The sequence below is a fragment of the Chanodichthys erythropterus genome, chromosome 21 (genome assembly GCF_024489055.1).
Source record: "Chanodichthys erythropterus isolate Z2021 chromosome 21, ASM2448905v1, whole genome shotgun sequence".
NCBI classification, from domain to species: Eukaryota; Metazoa; Chordata; class Actinopteri; order Cypriniformes; family Xenocyprididae; genus Chanodichthys; species Chanodichthys erythropterus.
This window is the reverse complement of record NC_090241.1, coordinates 12,829,110-12,844,118: the sequence shown is the minus strand read 5'-3', so window position 1 is coordinate 12,844,118 and position 15,009 is coordinate 12,829,110. Positions and strand designations below refer to the sequence as shown.

At 38.5% G+C, this 15,009-nt stretch overlaps 2 protein-coding genes across 3 annotated transcripts in view; one reads left to right on the top strand and one right to left on the bottom strand.

Moving 5' to 3' along the window:
- cacng5a (calcium channel, voltage-dependent, gamma subunit 5a) overlaps window positions 1-13,733 on the bottom strand; it is a 28,071-nt gene extending 14,338 nt beyond the window's left edge. The window contains exons 1-3 of the mRNA XM_067373327.1: window positions 13,638-13,733; window positions 13,026-13,114; window positions 9,063-9,299 (exon numbers count right to left, since the gene is read on the bottom strand). Coding sequence (XP_067229428.1) covers window positions 9,063-9,258 — 196 coding nt within the window. The 5' untranslated portion in view covers window positions 9,259-9,299; window positions 13,026-13,114; window positions 13,638-13,733. The remainder of the gene's footprint in view (window positions 1-9,062; window positions 9,300-13,025; window positions 13,115-13,637) is intronic.
- Window positions 1-13,789, top strand: part of cacng1a (calcium channel, voltage-dependent, gamma subunit 1a) — a 74,624-nt gene extending 60,835 nt beyond the window's left edge. Inside the window, exon 5 of one of the 2 annotated variants that reach the window (XM_067373330.1) lies at window positions 13,683-13,789. Coding sequence is in view for 1 of the 2 variants with exons in the window: in XM_067373333.1 (XP_067229434.1) it covers window positions 13,683-13,717 (35 nt within the window). In the remaining variant the exon portion in view is untranslated. The remainder of the gene's footprint in view (window positions 1-13,682) is intronic. The other variant, XM_067373333.1, reaches the window with a different exon arrangement.
- The last annotated feature ends 1,220 nt before the right edge of the window (window positions 13,790-15,009 follow it).

The window sequence follows — 15,009 nt, the reverse complement described above, 5'->3', positions numbered from 1 at the left end:
GATTTTCACCAATTTTTTTGTAAAATAACTGATCAAGCCATATGGACTTTTTTACTGAATGTTCTGCCATTTAACTGAATTTACCAAACCAGATAATTATTAAAGGTGCCCCTAGATTATTTTTTTACAAGATGTAATATAAGTCTAAGGTGTCCCCTGAATGTGTCTGTGAAGTTTCAGCTCAAAATACCCCATAGATTTTTTTTTTATAAATTTTTTTAGCTGCCTATTTTGGGGCATCATTAACTATGCACTGATTTTTTCAGCACGGCCCCTAAGAGATGTGTTCCCTCTGCCCCATGGGCTCTCGACTATATATACATTGCATAAACAAAGTTTACACAGCTAATATAACCCTCAAATGGATCTTTACAAGATGTTCGTCATGCATGCTGTATGCATGCTTCGAATTATGTGAGTAAAGTATTTATAGATGGTTACGTTTGATTTTGTGTGAGTTTGAGGCTATGCTCTGTGGCTAAAGCTAACATTACACACTGTTGGAGAGATTTATAAAGAATGAAGTTGTGTTTATGCATTATACAGACTGCAAGTTTTTAAAAATGAAAATAGCAACGACTCTCGTCTCTGTGAATACAGTAAGAAACGATGGTAACTTTTACCACATTTAACAGTATATTAGCAACATGCTAATGAAACATTTAGAAAGACAATTTACAAATATCACTAAAAATATCATGATATCATGGATCATGTCAGTTATTATTGCTCCATCTGCCATTTTTCGCTGTTGTTCTTGCTTGCTTACCTTGTCTGTGCACAGATCCAGCCGTTAATACTGCCTTTCCTTGTCTAATGCGTCAAATGGGCTGACATTATGCAAATATTGGGGTCATACATATTAATGATACCGACTGTTACGTAACAGTCGGTGTTATGCTGAGATCCGAGTGTTTTCCGGAAGTATTTTAAACAAATGAGATTTACATAAGAAGGAGGAAACAATGGGGTTTGAAACTCAATGTATGTCTTTTCCATGTACTGAACTCTTGTTATTCAACTATGCCGAGGAAAATTCAAATTCTGATTCTAGGGCACCTTTAAATTAACTAATTTTGTGTTACAAAGAAAGTAGAAAGTCCTATGCTGTTAGAACAGCATGAGAATCAGTAAACAATGGAATTGTAATTTTTGTTTTCTATTGTTCCCTTAAAAATTTATTACAAAAGAAAGAAAGAAAGAAAGAAAGAAAGAAAGAAAGAAAGAAAGAAAGAAAGAAAGAAAGAAAGAAAGAAAGAAAAAAAAAGAAGTCCATTCACTCCTGTAATGGTTCTGTGTCTGTGAGCTTTTTTTATGTTATGAAGTTTGTAGTTCTCTGGTACCCTTTCAACTTGATGCTGCCTCAGTAGCTGACACTATGGAAACATTCCCCAGATTTGATGATTGTTTGAAGACAATTGTTTAGCTTATGGCATTGATACCATCATGGTGCCATGATTCTTCAGATTTCTTCTCTTCAGGAAGTGATTCTTCTATCCCATGGTTGGGAGTTCTCTTTGTGTATAATACAGGATTAAATGTGTTTTGGAAAGTGAGAAAAGCATTGGTAAAACTTTTAGATTTCTAACTGTTTGCTTTGTGCAAATGTGGGTGGGCTACACTGTGTGTGCCCCCTCTGATGCCAGCAGCCAATCGCAGCACTGGAATGGAGAAGTGCCAAATTGCAATTTCCTCCTCATCAGAAAGGAATAAATGTACCCTTTCAACAGACACTCCTTCTGGTTCTCAGTCCTGTAAGTTCTGGGTCCCTGCCTGCAAGGGTGAGATTATAATAGGGCTGTAGTCAAGTCCACCTTTGTCGAGTCCTAGTCAAGTCCAAGTCCAAAAGGTTTGAGTTCAAGTTGAGACCGAGTCCAAAGAGGTTCAAGTCCAAATCAAGTCCAAGTCCAAAAGGTTCAAGTCCAAGTCAAGTCCGAGTCCAAATGAGACAGTCAAGACAGAGACAGAAAAAAAGACCACATACATAACTATTGATAATTTATGTGATGCGAGAGACAGCATATCTTCTATTCTAAGATAATCATTTTGAATCATTATTTTTTGCATTATTACTTGTTTTTAAATTCACTACAACTGTGGTTCCCAAACATTTTACAGTCATGTACCCCCTGAGACATTTAATTTCTGTATTCTTTATTGTAAATATAAAATACAGATTTATTTTTTACCATTAAAGTTAAAAACTTATTCAGTCAAGAGCAGAAAGTGTTTTTCTTTGTCTTTTGTTCTTTAAATAACATGACAGACAGCAGCAGGAATATTGGACTGCTGTCCCTTTAAGAGTTTATGAATGGACCCAATACCATTACACAACATGCATTCTCTTCTTAGCTATTTAACGATCCAAAACTGACCGTGTTTATCTGAATAATCGCCAAGATGGGCATTTTGACATAATTTTGTATGTATTTGATCTTTTAAGCGCAGTAAGTCACTCATTTTGGTACTATTGTGACTCTGTTTGACTTCTGTCTCTGTTTGAGACTGAGCGTGGCTTGTTTGCTCCACTAATATAGATCAGTGGTGTAGGCGCTTTTGGCGTGAGCGTGAAACCTGTGGAAATTAGAGCCAATGAGATGAGTGAGAGAGAGGAGGCTTGTATTATGGACAGGGCCTACGCCAAAGAACTTTATCATTTATCATTGATGTTTACATTCAAACTGTTGAATAAATCATATTCAAACACTTCTTTGCTTCCCGAGTCTTTCTGGTAGAACTACCTACCTGCAAAGTTTAGCTCCAACCCTGATAAAACACCTGAATCAGCTAATTAAGATCTTCAGGAGCACTTGATAATTACAGACAGGTGTGTTGAGCAGGACTGGAGCTGAACTCTGCAGGAGGGTAGGGTCACAGACAGGTGTGTCCCCAAATTAGTAAAACGGTAGCAGTTGCAACCTGCCTGAGACCCAAGACCAAAAATGAATCCAGAAGGTTTGTGCATAATTATTTGGACCTCACCAGCTCGCTGTCTGACCTCACTAAAAAGGAAGCACCAGATACGTCCAGAGAACGGAGCTGTGTCATCAGGCTTTCACCCAGCTAAAGGTTATTAAATTTCTTGAAATGCCATATATGGTAAGGTTTGATGATTGGATGCTCAAGACATCCTGGGGATGTTGTTTGACTGGTTCTTTTTGTTATGACCCTTCTTCCTGAACAAATTTGAGAATGCTTTGTACCACACTTGCTCTGTCTGCTTAGTCATTCTCTTGAGATATTTCATAATGCTGCTGCATCACGGGGTTGAAGTGCCTGTTTCTAACTGATGACTGAGACCACAAGAGATCAGGGGTAGTTTCTTCATTAGGGCAATAGGGCGACGCACCACCAAAGTGAGAAAGGGACTGATTTTTTTTCAATCACATTCAACCACAGAGTAACGCTAGCTGTCACTGATTGGACTATATCCAGAGGCAGAACAAACAGCCTATCAGCATCAATCACGTTCTGTGGAGTACCGCCTCTTTTTGGGCGATTTCAGTCTGGCCGAGAATTGCCCAGAGTGCTCTCATAGACTTCCATTCAAAGAACTTTTTTTTTCAAACTGCAGGCACTGCAATGCAATCTCTATGGGTTCCGGGAGGGCTAGCACTAACGTGCTTTCGTCATCTTACGTAACCTTAACTTGTGCAGCGATTGGTGGAAACTATCTCTATTTAACTATCTCTCTATTTTGTCTCTATTTATAATCTTTAAGCTAAAGTGACATCCAGTAATTTCCTCAGTGCATAACTTACATTTCACAGACATTTTCTCCATATGTAATGTTAGAAAGTATAAGCACAAGATATCATTTCCGTTGTCAGAGCGCGATCAGACCTCACTAACCGAGTGCTGAACATAGTTGGACATAGCAATGTTTTAGAGGTAAAAAATGATATAAATACTGTTTGGTTTCTCACACTCTTTTAGGACATCAATGTGTCTATTGAACACTATTGTGTCTATTGTATTATTTGACTGACATACGGCAACGGTTGGAGGTAAAAATCATCAATTGTGTTCTATTGAAGAAACAAAGTCACCTACATCTTGGATGCACTGGGGGTAAGCAAATAAACATCAAATTTTCATTTTTGGGTGAACTATCCCTTTAATGATTCCTCAGTGAGCTTAATAGGCCAATAGCCTGATCTAGCATCTAGAACACTAAAATATGAGGCACCAGCTAGCCTTTACACATTATATCTTCAAGGGTGGGTAATGGGTAATAAGGTTGCTTAATGGCCTTGTTAAGGTCCCTCGGGTCCACACACTTAGCTGACCACCATGCATTCACCACCATAGCCAAACAGGGGATGAAATGTTAGCTGCAGAGTGCACTGAGTATTTATTTTAGCGTACTCAAACGAGGTAATGATGTTGGCTGAGGATCCAGTGTTCAGGTTGAACTTGACTTGAAGTTGTTTTGGACCAATTTTAATGTTTACAAAAGCTTGTTCTGTGTCTGAGCTCTGTCTGCCAATATACAGCTTATCATACTCCTCAATGTAGCATATGCACACGTATCAGGATAATCAATAAACTTTGGAATGTTCAGAATGCTTTTAGCATGCTGGACTGGGTTGTAAAATCTCATCTCGGCTCCGACTGGTCTGCAAAAGATGACTTGACAACTTTGCGGCCTGGCCGAAACTAAACAGAGATGTCCACTTCCAGCTCTTGGGACATCAAAGGGTCACTCATGTGGACTACGGACCAGATCACATTCCAACACACACCACACACACACAGACACATACAGAAACACACAAACATACATTTTTGACTGTATATGTAAAATACAACTATGCCAAAATATACCCATCATGTATTTCGAGCGTATGCATGTTTCCTAGTGTTTAAATGAGTGTATTTGTGTTAGTGTGCATTTTAATGATGGAATTTTGTCTGTAAACCATAACTTTCCTTTCTGATCTATCGAGTTTGATCTCTCCGTAAAGCTCCGGACTCAAGCTATTCACTGAGATATGTCACATAGCCGACAAATGCATTTTTCTATGTGTTTAATGATACTGTGAAGAAAGTACTCCATCTCGAAATCTGAGCTGATAGTCATAAATTCAGCTAGGAGACCAAACAAAGAAACTTTGCCCGCCAATTTTGCACCAATGTCATTGGCTATTCCACCTCAAGGAGGTGTGTCGGCCTATCTGTCATAAAAAGGAACACCAGGATTCTCCTGTTTGTTTAAACGGATTTCTGTGCTGGCTCTTTCAAAGGGGTTAACTGTTGTAATTTGCCATTCTTTGACCATCCTCCCTGTCCTGTCTCTATGTTCCCTTTTGTATATATTTGTATATTTTTCTGTATTCTGTATTTAGACGTATAACCTCTGTAGTCGTAGTTTGCATATATTAAACACATTATTCATGCTCCCTTGTTCTTTTTGCTCATTTCAACAAAAGCCAGGTCACTTTAACGTTTCGATCCTATATCCTTGCTTTACGTTTGGATGCTAGAATAGGAAGTCTTTCTCGTGGCCAGAGGAAAGACACTCCTTTTAATAACATTCTGAGGAGCTGCAGTTTGCGGGACAAACGAACAGTTTCTCTAAATACTTATTAAACCAGAACTAAGCATATATGTAATTGATTATAATTCATTGTAATTAATTCACCATATATGGTTAATTCCCCCTTGGGTCGGTATATGCATAATAATTATTCATAAAGCTTTTCTATTCCACCCATAAATTGATTAATAGCTGTACAAATCGCTACAATTTCTACATCAATCTGGTCTGAACTGTCTTTGCTTATTGCATGGACAGTTTTCTCATAGCTGGAGCAACAGAATTTTGCAAAATGGTTTCGTTTCTCCCATATTTTGCACACCTTTCCTTTTGAAGGACAGTGAGATTGATCAGTGTGAGGCTTGTTTCCATAGTAGCCACATCCTTTGGGGTGCAATGGGGTAGCATTTCTAGGTTGCAAATTTTGGCCATATTTCTTTGTTTATAGTGTTACATTGCTTTGGAACTAAGATTTTAATGTTTGTTGGTAGATTGCATGCACTGCATGTTCACATGAAGTACTTGTGCTGCTTGAATCTGTGTCTGAGCCATAGACTGTAAAAAGATATGGACATAGCATCCGTGACGTCACCCATAGAGTTCTGAACAGCAGTTTTGACGGGTAAATGAGGCCGCGGCCATCTTAGCTCCGCGTCACCGCACGTCACTCCCGGATAACTGAAAATGGGCAAAGAGGCAGGGAGGTGGTTTGAGCTGATGTGACTGGTTGATGAAACCACGCCCGCCTAGCTTGACGTGACCATGTTAGCAAGGAGCTATCTATCTAGAAACTATTTAAATTATTAATGAAGATAAGTTTTATCATCAGAAAGTTTACTGTCAATCTACGGTGTTTCTTTAAGATATAGATGCTCCAACACCAGTAGTGTTGGGTGTGCAAATAACAACATGGAAAATCAAATGGGACTTCATACCTTTATAATAGAGATCGCGGGATGAATCCAATCTGTGGCACTTGGGTAAAATATAAATGTAAATTGTATAAATTGTATTGTATTATTAAATATAAATTGTCCATTGCAAAACAAAAAAAAAAATTTCACATTTCTTCTGAATGATCTGCTCTCTGTCATCGTTCTTCAAGAAAGGATGCATTCTGAGCATCGTATCTAACAAACAAATGAGCCTGTGTCCAAAGTATATTTTTTTCAAAATAGTGCACCAGTTTTAGTTATAATATCCAAGCAGTGCTGTCAGAGTTGTATATCCTCCTGGTATTGTCATTGTAGTAAATCTCGCAATCAAAACTTTCAGCCAATGCCACGATCCAACAACGTGTGTTCTGTGTCTCTTCCCCATGCATGCACACAGACACACATCAGTCTCGAATATTATGCAGCAAGCCATATTTTATAATTGTATAAAATAATCGAGAAAAAAAAGCACAAAAACGGCTGAGATGCCAAATTCAGCGGCAGCTGAGGTAACATGACGGCAAACAGACAGCAGCGCACTCTACCTGTCACTCAAGTGACCACGCCCTTAATTATGCAGAACTTTTAAGGCTTAATATAATTTAAACGGATAAGTTATAAAAAAAATTCACCCCCCTCAGAGTTGTCATGAAGGGCAAAAATAGCAGTATAGACCAAAACCACAATTTGAACCAACTTGTAAACATGTTTTTTTCTGCTATAAACTTGGCCAATTTAACATGGGACTCTATGAGATTCTGCTCTCTTTTGGAGCCTGTCCCTAGCGCCCAGTCGATGAATCGCAGTTTAAGTGACACTGCAGACAGTGAACATGCATTAAAAATATCTTTGCCCTTCTCTCCGCCCCCATGGAGAAGATAACAGCATCTAATTAAGTCCTAATTTTCAATGACAGCTAAATAAATGCTTTATGAATGTATTGCTCTGATACCTATAGTTGTCAGTAAAACTATAACACACAGCTGAAAAAAATGTTCCAAATGTGTGATAATTACATTTCATCATGGGGCATTTCTAACAAACACAGATGAATAATATTGATCCCAGAGATATAGACTGGATTACCTATTGTTTTATTTGTTTGTTTGTTTGTTTTTAGCAAATTTATATGTCAAGACAAAAGAATTTAAAATGTTACGAACTACATACCTACTTAGGTCTTGGTGGTTTTTTGTTGTTGTTGTTGTTGTTGTTGTTTTTTTTCAACTCCGGACATATAGTTTCATTTGGAAGCCATTTCTAAAACCATATGCCAAGATAAATGTCATTATCTCATTATCTGTTGCACTGCAAGATGTGAATCCAAAACAGTTATTAAATAAATATAATCATAATCATTAAGTATTAGAAAAAGTAAATTCCCATATGACTCCACTAAAGTTGAATCTGCATTTATATTCGCATGCTATTAAAAATATATTTACATTATATGAGTGTTATGCTACTTAAATAATCTTTGAGAGCAAGGGGGCCTCACACACTTTGCATAGTTTGCGTATAAGGAGGACCAGCACTGTTTGCTCATATAATTTGTTCACTCTGATACCATGTTATGTTTGTGATAAAATGATGAGGTTTAAAAGGAGGCTCTGGGTGCATGCAGAATTTACTTGAACATGAGGATTTATTAAACACTTTTCAGATACGCAACATGAGTGCTAACTCTTAAGCAGCAAGTACACAACTGAACTTTCTAGAGCTAATTTACATAAATTGTATTGACAAATGCTATAGCCAATAAGAAAAAAGCATACATGTCTCTGACATGCGATTGGTTCATAGCCAAACATGAGAATACAACAGGCAGTGTTCCCATAGTGTCAGGTACTGACGCAGCGTCAGACCAAGCTTAAGTAACCAAGTTATGTTTCCCCTTGTTATTCCTTTTTTGTTTTTTTACATCTGTATTTTTATTCAACTATGTAAACCCAAAAAGGCATGAAATTTGGACATACTACATTCACATCTAATTTCTGAGTTACTGGTTACAATCAAGTGGAACATAATCCAAAAATAAAATATAAGAGAGCGGTATCCTTTTTTATTGTTCAAAAGTACTGTAGATGTTTCTTTCACAGCAATAAGGAACATTTTAATCCCGCCCTAGAATATGAAATAAAAGGTACCTTTCCTTCTAATATCTTGCAAACATTACATAAACCCAGTGTATACAAAGATAGAGGGTCAACTGCTACAGTGAAATATTTTTTTTACAATGATTTTTATGTATTTAACTATATAACAAATGTACACTATAAAACACTAATAGTTTCACTAAGGAAGCACACACAAATACTTGTATATATGGTTTACGGGGACTCTCCATAGATGTAATGGTTTTTATACTGTACAATCTGTACATTCTATCCCCCTACACTACCACTACCCCTAAACCTACCCACCCTAAACTGTCTGCATTTTTTAATAAAAAAACAAAACAAAAAAACCCACAGTTAAGTATGTTTTTTAAGCCATTTGGTTTACGAGGACACAGGAAGTTATATTGTAATACCCATGTTATTATACTCATTTGTGTCCTCATAAACCACAAGAACACACACACTTACCTGCAAGAAAACAGACCCTCCAGAGCCCTGAATGGAGAGACATACGAATTTCAGTGCTCTGATTGAGAGGCAGGATGACCCCCTCTTCCAGGTAGAGCCAGTAGTCCGTGCTGACAGCAATGCCCAGCAGCCCCAGACTACACACAGCAAACACACTGCTGAGGAGTGTCAGTGCCTTTCTGCCACACAAACTCATCTTTCACATCAACAGGGGGTGCAAGTTGCAGAAATCAGGAGCTGTAGTGAGAGAAGAAAATCCTTAAATAAGCTTAAATAACTTAATCTTCTATTTAACATCCAAATAGCTTTTTTAAATATATACAGTACAGTCCAAAAGTTTGGAACCACTAAGATTTTTAATGTTTTTAAAATAAGTTTTGTCTGCTCGCCAAGGCTACATTTATTTAATTAAAAATACAGTAAAAACAGAAATATTGTGAAATATTATTACAATTTAAAAAAACTGTTTTCTATTTGAATATTGAATATCTAATTTCACAAAGTAATTTATTCCTGTGATGCAAAGCTGAATTTTCAGCATCATTACTCCAGTCTTCAGTGTCACATGATCCTGCAGAAATCATTCTAATATGCTGATCTGCTGCTCAAGAAACATTTAATGTGTACAATTGTACAAAATATTTGTGTACAATATTTTTTTTTCAGGATTATTTGATGAATAGAAAGTTCAAAAGAACAGTGTTTATCTGAAATCTAATCTTTTGTAATATTATAAATGTCTTTACTGCCAAGTACTGTCCTTGCTGAATAAAAGTATTAATTTCTTTAATTTCTTTTCAAAAAAATAAAAATAAAAATTCTTACTGACCCCAAACTTTTGAATGGTAGTGTATAATGCTACAGAAGCTTTGTGTTTCAGATAAAAGCTGTTCTTTCTATTCATCAAGGAATCCTAAAAAAAGAAGGACACAACTGTTTTCAACATTGAAAATAATCATAAATGTTTATTGAGCAGCAAATCAGCATATTAGAATGATTTCTGAAGGATCATGTAACACTGAAGACTGGAATAACGATGCTGAAAATTCAGCTTTGCATCACAGGAATAAATTACTTTGTCAAATATATTTAAATAGTACACAGTTATTTTAAATTGTAATAATATTTCACAATATTTCTGTTTTTTACTGTATTTTTAATTAAATAAATGTAGCCTTGGTGAGCAGATGAAACTTCTTTTAAAAACATTAAAAATCTTAGTGGTTCCAAACTTTTGGACTGTACTGTATAAATGCCAAGGAATCAGTTCTTCTCACAAATGAAAATTCTGTCATTATTTACTCACCCTCAAGTGTTTGTTTATTTATTTATTTATTTTTACATATGGCCAATCAACTGTTTGATTACCCATATTCTTCAAAATATCTTCTTTTGTGTTCAGCAGTAGAAAGAAATTCATACAGGTTTGGAACAACTTGAGGGTGAGTAAATGATGAAAGTATTTTTAGTTTTATCTGTTTAAGTCACAAAAGAGCCAACAACGAAACTCATAACATTAACAACACTGGCATTATTCTTTTTATCAAGTATGTTTTTGCAGTTTTATGCACAGAATCAGTAGATCAAGGTTTCTTCTATCAGTCCATCACACACACAATCTTGTTCAGTAGTCAGAGCACTGATCAGGGAGTCGGCCATTTTAAGTCTCAAACGCAAAATCCTTCAAATACACTGAAACGTTCGTCCCCTAAAAAGTCCCACAATGCACTGTGAAAACCAGGGAGTATCAATTCTCACCACATTTACTTAACGGAAATTCTGAAGCATGAAACATAAAACACAAAACATATCAGTTCTGCTGTTGTTCATAAATAGTAGTGATATAAAGGCCAATTTGGTGGTCCTTCAGCGCCGCCTTTGCTTAAATTTAAAGGAGATCAAGGACACCGATAAGACAGCCCTCCTCAAATCCCCTGTCTCCCTGCCGGACCTGTTTTGGTTCTAAGTTAGATGGCTTTGCTGAGCGTTTTACATTATCCCAGAAATTGTCGCAAGCCAAGCGCCATTTCCTTCTGCAGGAATCAGAAGTACACCAGGCCAGCATCAATGCCTGCTCAGCCCCAGCCCAAAGCAGAACCTGAGATCAGGCAGTGACCACCTCCCAAGCCACTATGTGTTCATCTCCCAACCCACTGTTCAGTTCCGGGCATTGGGGATGTTGTTTTTGTTGCAAACGCTGGATCTGCAACACCAAGAGTATGCAAACCCAAGCTCCTCACCGGTGTTATAGTGAGTCAAAATTCAAAAATAAAAAATAAACACCTTCACGAAAAGAGCACTTCTCTTCTTCCTTGCACTATCAAGAGCGTCAGCTCCCCGACAGCCTCAGCGTCTAGCCTCTCACCACCCGAAGCCAGGCTTGGGCAGCCATTCTGGGTGTGTCAAACTGTGTTTTGGAGATGATTAGACAAAGCTACTTGCTTCAGTTGACTCGCTGGCCCACCTCAGGGGTGTGACACATACTTTGGTTTCGGATGGCGAGGCTCACGTCCTCTGTTCCAAAGTACAAGCATTGCTAGCAAAAATGTGCCTTGGAGAAAATTCTCACAGCTCACAGCAAGTGAGAATTTTACAGCCAGCTTTTACAGCCGTTACTTCCTTCTTTCAAAGAAGGATGTTGGACTCAGGCTTATCCTAGATTTGAGACTCCTTAACCACACTCTAATGAAACGGCCATTCAGAATGCTAATGCTAATGCAAATCCTCGCAGATTTGCCCAGGGGATTGGTTTTTGTCAGTGGAGCTGAAAGATATGTACTTTCACATCCAGACAGCCCCTCATCACAGACCATCCTTGAGATTGGTGTTCAAAGGGGAAGCTTATCAGTATACAGTCCTACTGTTCAGACTGTCTCTGGCTCCACACACCTTTATGAAATGTGTGGCCCTCTCCCCCCGAGACAGAAGGGAGTACGCATCCTGAACTATTTCAATGACTGGCTAGTCTTGGCTCAGTTGAGACTAGAGATGTGCACACAGGTCCCTGCTCCTCGGTCATTTAGAATGTCTGGGGTTCAGGATCAAACTGGTCAAGAGTTCGCTGTCTCCCAGCCAACAAATTTCTTCTCAGATGCAGACCTGGCTTTCGCCGGAGTGCTCTCAGAAAATTCAGAGGCTCACGGCATCATTCAAAGTTGGACTTTCTCTTCCCCTCAAAATATTCCAAAAACTGCTGGTCCTCATGGCAGCAGCCTCCTCAGAAGTTCCTCTAGGTCTGCTTCATATATGGCCATTTCAATACTGGCTAAAAGCCTGCATCCCTCCCTGTGCATGATGAATTGGATGCCTCAATCTCAGGGCGACCCACAGCTGCATCAGCACCCTGGTTCCCTGGAAATCACCCCGTCTGTACCAGTCGGGTGTGGATCTGGGCTCAGTCTTCAGAACAAATGTAGTTGTGACAGACGCCTCCAAATTGTGTGTAGTTTGTGTAAATTTGTGTGCTTCGGAGGCCGCTCTAAGGGCCTGCCAGTCATGAAGCAGAGACTATCTCATTAGATAGTGGATGCAATAGCACTGGCCTAATAGTTCTTTGGGCTTGCAGTATCCTATCAGAATAAGGGCCCACTCCACCAGAGGATTGGCCTCCTCCTGGGTGTGGTCAAGCGAGGTGTCCATTAACGACATCTGTGCGGCAGCCGGCTGCTCCTCACTGTCCACCTTTGCCAGATTTTATAACCTAGACATCTCTGCTCTTCAAGCATGGATTTTGTCTGTTTAAAGCTAGTCCCGAGCTCCTGAAGGGTCCTGCCGGACTAGGATACCTTGTCTCACAGAGCTCCCAATGAAGGGTCAAGCATGATTTGATGGGTGAATTATGGCTTTGGCTCCATACATTTTCCCTTGATTATGAGCCTAAATTCGGGCCCTGTGTAGCACGGCACTATTGGATTGCGTTCCCCATAACGTCAGTTAAGAAACTGACATGAGAAACTGACTGACCTGACCTGTCCCACTCCTTCTCGTGCACAGTTGAGCGCGCAAGCCTTTCAAAGTAGCCTATACTTCTTTGTCCACTTTCTCTGTCAGATCTGTAGGAGAGCAGAATATGGAAGAAGGATAAACTTCAGATTTCAGTAGCACTTAAGAATACTGTTTCTTACTTACTGAATAACTAATTAGGAATTACTGAAGAATTAATAGGTAGTTCTTCATTAACACTTAAGTCACTACTGTTAACTACTAAGGAAGATGTGTTAACTAATCAGTTTGTAATAGAATTTTATGATTATGTTAAGTAACAGTTAGCTAATCAGTAACTAATGAATTCTGTCATACCTCCTAAAGAACTACTATTAATTATCTACTAATTAAGCTTCAAGAAAAATAACTATGAAGTAACTACTAATTAACAGAAAATAATTCATTTTCAAAATAACTTGAGTAAAATTACAAATACTTTGTTACAGTCCACCACTTATTATTTTTAAATTATTTTGGAAATTAAATATGCATTTATATGCAGCATAATGCTGGTCTTTTTGCATGATGGAAACGCCTGATCCCTTGCATAAAACACATGATTTTACTTCTGAAGATACTAAATATAATTACTTAAGATGTTAAAATATGTTCTCAGAGCTGTTTGTTTATGGGCAGGTTATGGAGTCAGTCACAGCATCTTTTGGCAATGAGTGAAACAGGGCAATGAGTGAAGTTAGCAGTTTCCCCGCCGAACACGAGCCCAACTCCTGCAAGAGATCCTATGGAAACTGGAAAGCACTACTGGTTGATTACACAAGACTGGTTGATTACACTTAAATTGTTTTGAAATGTTTTAACTTTTGATTCTAAAATGTTTGTGAAACAAGTTTAAATGTAAGTATTGTATGCATGTTAAAACAGAATAAAATATATTGTTTTAAGAAATTTTCTTATCTGAAATAAAGGAAGATATCATGTAAACTAGTGGTTGTGTCATGTATTTTACAAAGGTTTTTAGATTATTACGTTAATAGTGTTTTTTTTTCCAGAGTGTAAGTTTGATTTGAGTCAGAATTATGTGGTAATTATTTATTAATTACAAATGGGTTCCTTAAATCTTTACTTTAGAATACTGTTTCAGTTTCTAAGTAATTACTGCAGAAATATCTAATAATTCTTAATGAATTGCTAATGGGTTCCCTATATTTTCACTTTATAGTACTGTTTCAGGTTCTAAGTAGGCTAATTCTGTCAGGGGAGCCTGGAAGACCCAGAGGCGAAAGGAGCTTGAAAATAATTTATTAGCGTTCCCACAAAACAAACAGAAACAGTTCTGCCAGGCAAAGAAAAACAGTTTTGTTGCAGCTGGCGATCAACAGAAACAACAGCGGTGTCCCGAGTCACAAGTCCGCATCTGTAGTCCCACTGGAGAGATGCGCGAGCAGTTGGAAAAGTGCCGTACTGACGGATAGCAACGTCCATGCCAGACGACCGGCTCTCAGTTCAGCGGAGCGACAGCAGGAATCCAGTCTGGGGTGAGGGCTGCGACCGGGACAGGAACTTAGACTTAGATTCAGAAAACAGACTGCTAAGACACACACGAAGAGAGATTTAGCGAGATTACAGGGAGCAAGTGCTACTCACAAACATCAATTCCCGGACGCAGATGAGGACAATGAACAGGGAGAAATAAGCAGCGAAATTAGCGCGAAGACACAGAACAGGTGCGTGCACGAGGGCGCGCGCGTCAGAGGTAAGGGGAAACAGCTGAGACCAAGATGAAAGATGAAAGCGAGAAGGAAAAGATACCCAAAACAAGAGTAATCAAACCTGACTCATGACAGTACCCCTCCCCCTAGGTGGAGGACTGGCGAGAGCGAAGGAAATCATCGATGAGCGAGTGGTCAAGGACGTCCCGAGCCGGAATCCAACTCCTCTCCTCAGGACCATAGCCCTCCCAATCGATGAGATATTGATAACCCAACCCCGGCGGCACACCTCC